The sequence below is a fragment of the Anguilla anguilla genome, chromosome 18 (assembly GCF_013347855.1).
Source record: "Anguilla anguilla isolate fAngAng1 chromosome 18, fAngAng1.pri, whole genome shotgun sequence".
Taxonomy (NCBI): Eukaryota; Metazoa; Chordata; class Actinopteri; order Anguilliformes; family Anguillidae; genus Anguilla; species Anguilla anguilla.
Genome location: NC_049218.1, coordinates 6,288,190 through 6,293,189, shown reverse-complemented (window position 1 = coordinate 6,293,189; position 5,000 = coordinate 6,288,190). Strand labels below are relative to the sequence as shown.

Below are 5,000 nucleotides of genomic sequence, written 5' to 3'. Positions count from 1 at the left end.
TAGCTTTGATGACCACCGCTATTTTTTGCTCTCTTGTGCCTCTAGTGGTAAGCAGCTCTTACTACAGGAGCAAAATCAGTCAGCCGGCCAGCCGGCCAATTGAGAGAGGTTGCTTGTAACGCTGCTTTCTCTTGCTGCAATCAACAACAGTCACTGAGGTCCAAGGATTCCCACACCCACAGAGCGAGAGAAAGAGAGAGAGACAGAGAGAGAGAGAGAGAGAGGGAGAGCGAGAGAAAGAGAGAGAGAGAGAGAGAGAGGGAGAGAGAGAGCGAGAGGGAGAGAGAGAGCGAGAGAGAGCGAGAGAGCGAGAGAAAGAGAGAGAGAGTGAGAGCGAGAGAGAGAGAAAGAGAAAGAGAGAGAGAGAGCGAGAGAGACTGTACACTCACATCATATGCACCCGCCTTGATCTGCTGGTAGAGTTTGTGTTGGTCTTCGTCCCAGAAGGGCGGGTATCCCACAAGGAGGATATAAAGGATCACACCTGCACAGACACACACACAAGCCTTACCACGGGATCATGGGACACCCCCACGGAATTCTGGGATAGGCGAGGCACACACTTACCACAAGCCCAGATGTCCACAGGCTTCCCGTACGGGTCCTTCCTCAGGACCTCTGGGGAGAGGTAGCCAGGGGTACCCGCAAACCCTGTAGCCAAAAAATTAAAAAAAAACAACATTCCCCGTAAATAAACCAGCCCAGAACTGGACTGACCCCTCCCCTATAGTGGAATTACATTCAAGGAAGTAGTGTACGAAAATGAGTAATAAGATAATAATCGCACAAAATACAACACAAATAAAATGTTACGAGCAAACTGAAATACGAAAAATATAAAAACTAGGAGTTCAAAGATCTTTTGTGTAACTGTTAGAGATCAGTACTTGTAGTGATCTAACATTTCTAAAGTTAACTTCTACTGTACGTATGAAGTGCTAAAAAAAAATCACACTTAGTGTGCGCCAAGCTTTTTATGGCTTGCATTATACATAAGAGTGAGTCATCGGCGAGATCAAGAGAGACTGGCACAGCATTCAATCTGAGAACCTGCAGCTGGGCACCACAACCAATAAGGGAAGAGACGGCTCCAGCTCGGCCAATGAGGGAAGCTTGAGCTGGGGTCTCGAACCAATGAGGACGCACATCGCTTGTCCTTTCTGAAAGCCCACAGCCGTAGTTATGGCGGGGCTCGCTGTAAGCGGCGAGTTCGAGTGGGGGGGGGGGGGGGGGGGTACGGGGGGTGGGGTGGGGCGGGGGTTTTAAAATAAAAGTTGGACTCCTTCCAGGTGACATCACAACAGCACCCGGGAGACCAACCACAGCGGGAGGCGAGAGAGACGGGGGGAGGGGGAGGGGGAGGGGGTGGCAAGGGAGAGGAAGGGGGGGGCTGTTGAGGTGCCGGTGAGAAGGGAGGGGTGGGGACTGAAAGGGAGAGGGGCGTCATCCGTCTGCACTAGAAGGATTTGCGCCCCTACCCCTACTCCCCCCCCCCCCTATTTTTTTCCCCCCAGTCTCACTAACACCTGGAATCTCCATCAGAAGCATATTACATCACCAGGGCGGGGCCCCGATAAAGCCTGGAGAGCGAAGGCACTCTGGGAAACAGAACCCACTGGAACAGGGAGGGGGGAGGGGGGGGAGGGGGCGGCAGTGCACTGGGACTGGAGGGATAGGAGGGGGGAGGGGGGCACACTTACCGAACCAGGCCTGCTGATCACCCTGTACCTCGATGGCCAGGCCGAAGTCGGCCAGCTTCACAGCAGCCCCCTTCATCTTGCTGGCCAGGAGCAGATTCTCCGGCTGTAGACAGACAGACAGACAGACGGACAAAAAGACACACAGACAGACAGACAGACGGACAGACAGACACACAGGCAGATGGACAGACAGACGCATATCGAATGGCAGATGTTAAATACACACAGGCCTAATCGATCAGTAACACTCTGAATAGCAGCAAAGGCACAAGCACACGTTTCATCTGCATTTCAGTGCAATAAATGCTATCTATCTAGTGCTTTTCGTACATTGTGTTCAAAGCACACTACACTCAAATGTCTGCAACGAGTGGCTGGCTCTGATTGGCCGGGAAGGAGAGGTCAGGTGACAGGGGGCACCAGGCGCCCGCCCGCTGACGCACGACTCGGCAGGTGTGGGTCAGCGCGCCCGCCCCGACGCCCGCAGGGGTTGCAGGTTCCATCCCCGTGGCACGTCACAGCGAGGCCTGACCCCCCCCACCAAACCTTTCCGGGGGGGCTCCGACCCACCCACCGCGCGTGACGCACGTCACCCCTGCTCACAGGTTCACACGCTGCCGGCGGTGAAAGGCCCCGCCCCCTCCGCTCAGCCCCGCCCCCCTCAGCTCAGCCCCGCCCCCTCCGCTCAGCCCCGCCCCCTCTCTCCAATCTGCATTCTATGCCGACGATCCGTTGTGTTTGGCGTTTGAGGATACGGTAGCGGTCAGTGTGCACATTACCCCCCCTATATACGACAATACTGTACTCCACGTATCCTCTTAAAACACAAGGGGGCACTGAGAGAGATGAAATAAAACAAGGGCTCTCCTTTCATCCAGGTCCAACTGCTTTAGCCGCCAAGAGCTTTTGTTTATATGGTTTCTTTTTTTTTGTTGTTTTTTTTCTTTGTGGGGCGGACGGTTTTAGCTCAGGTTAGCCTAGCGCGACCTTCTCTGTGAGACGACTATATTTGGACTGACAGAGTGCAAACAGTCACAGAGGAAAAAGGTCAGTCCTTTAGAAGTCCTTAATTCCACATGTTCCAGACTGAGGGCCTGGGGAGCAGGTTGGGGAGGCCTGGGGAGCAGGGTGGAGAGGCCTGGGGAGCAGGGTGTGGAGGCTGGGGAGCAGCGTGTGGAGGCCTGGGGAGCAGGGTGGGGTGGCTGGGGAGCAGGGTGTGGAGGATGGGGAGCAGGGTGTGGAAGCTGTGGAGGGTGGGGGGCAGGGTGGGGAGGTCTGAGGATCGGGGTGGGGAGGGTGGGGGGCAGGGTGGGGAGGCTGGGGAGCAGGGTGGGGAGGCTGGGGAGCAGGGTGTGGAAGCTGTGGAGGGTGGGGGGCAGGGTGGGGAGGTCTGGGGATCGGGGTGGGGAGGGTTGGGGGCAGGGTGGGGAGGCTGTGGAGGGTGGGGAGGCTGGGGAGCAGGGTGGGGAGGCTGTGGAGGGTGGGGAGGTGCAGCTCAGACTTCTCAGCAGTGAACAGAGGGAAAGTATCAGACCGTAATGCTCCCTGGAGCTCTGAGCTAATAACGGTTTGATGGCGGGCTTGCTTATCCCTACAGACTGGCCTTCCCTGGGGAGGGCTGGGGAGGCGGGAGGGGGGAGGGGGGCGAGGTTTGGCATCTCCACAGTGTCCCCGAGCGGGTCCAGCGGTTTACCCTGGGAATCAGCGGGACGTGGTGGGGTGGCTGAGAGGAGGGGGGGGGGGGGGGGCAATGATGCTGTCATGATGAATTAGAAGTGGCACAATGAGCTCCCCCTGCCCCTCCAGTCCAAAGCAGGGCACAGTCGTGATGTCATGTTTATCACCATGGCAACCAGCCCTCCACCACATATTTCCCTGTTTACCTACAGCTCACGGCCTGGATTGATGCCAGGCAGGTGGCATGTCCGCTGCTGGGGGGGGGAGAGATGCGTAGTGTGAGGAGGGGCGGAAGGGGGGGGGGCTCGTCTCATTTCTCGGATGATTGACAGGCTTTAGAACGCGGAGTGGAAATTCACTGAAAGAGCAGAGCGCGTAAACAAACAGTGCCGTTCTCCGTTAGCGTTAGCATCGGGCTACAAGCAGAGAAGCAGTGGCCCTGCAGACGGCTTATTTAACACACGCGCTGCTGCACGCGCAGAGGAGAACAGGACATTTTAGCAGCTCCTTCACAAACATGAAGCCCCCCCCCCCCCTACACCCCCTGAGGAACACACAGACACAAACAGACACACACACACACGCACATGCTCACACACACGCTCACACACCCCACACCCCCATCAAAGTCCATCACACACACACACACACACACGCTCACACACCCCACACCCCCATCAAAGTCCATCACACACACACACGCAATCTTTCTCTCCAGTCAGGGGTGATAAAATGGTGAGCGCGTCGGGTGCGATGGGTTTTTTCGGCAAGACGTGCACTGGAAAGAATCAGGCGAACAGTCCCTTTTAATAACCCCCCCCCCCCCACCACATCGAGACAAGCTCCTGAGCAGGAACGCACGATCCGACGTGTAATAGAGGTCATCGATGCGCGTGCCTCTTTTTCCTCCCCCCCACCCGCCCCCCCCGTCCCCCCTGACCCCCCGACCGCCCCCCCCCGACCGCAACGCCAATCACCGAACGGTTAACACCGCCACGCGCCACACATTTAATCGCAGGAGCGGTCCGGCGTCTGAGAGACCGTCGGGCATACGCTCTGCGTCTGGAGAGCTTCGCTGGCACGCCGCCTTCTATCAGAAAGCAATCAGTTCCTTCTGAAGGAGGCAGGCAGGAGGAGAAGGAGGAGGAGAAGAAGAAAAAAAAAGAAAAAGAAAAAAAAAAAAAAACATGACGCAGCAAGTTGCCATGGAGACGGGGATGCAGCCTCAATCGGAGGAGAGGTTGCCGTGGCGATGGTTACTCACCTTGAGGTCCCTGTGCACGATGTCATGCTGGTGGATGTGATTGACGCTCTCCAGGATCTGATTGATGCACTGGCTGTGGGTACAGAGATTGGGGGGGGGGGGTGTTAGCGCACGTGAGCGGTCCAGCGTGACCTGGGACAGCTCCTGGCGCCCCCACAAGCACACGAACAGGCACACACACACACACACGCACGCACGCACACACACGCACACATACGCACGCATGCACACACACGCGCACACACACATACGCACATACGCACGCACGCACACACATACACCCATACGCACGCATGCACACACACGCGCACACACACATACACACATACGCACGCATGCACACACACTCACACACACAC

At 56.9% G+C, this 5,000-nt stretch overlaps 1 protein-coding gene across 25 annotated transcripts in view; it reads right to left on the bottom strand.

Moving 5' to 3' along the window:
• Positions 1 to 5,000, bottom strand: part of LOC118217801 (calcium/calmodulin-dependent protein kinase type II subunit gamma) — an 84,660-nt gene that overhangs the window by 30,364 nt on the left and 49,296 nt on the right. For all 25 annotated transcript variants that reach the window (XM_035399852.1, XM_035399827.1, XM_035399829.1 and 22 more), the window contains exons 6-9: positions 4,642 to 4,714; positions 1,701 to 1,803; positions 568 to 651; positions 390 to 484 (exon numbers count right to left, since the gene is read on the bottom strand). In XM_035399852.1, coding sequence (XP_035255743.1) covers positions 390 to 484; positions 568 to 651; positions 1,701 to 1,803; positions 4,642 to 4,714 — 355 coding nt within the window. The remainder of the gene's footprint in view (positions 1 to 389; positions 485 to 567; positions 652 to 1,700; positions 1,804 to 4,641; positions 4,715 to 5,000) is intronic.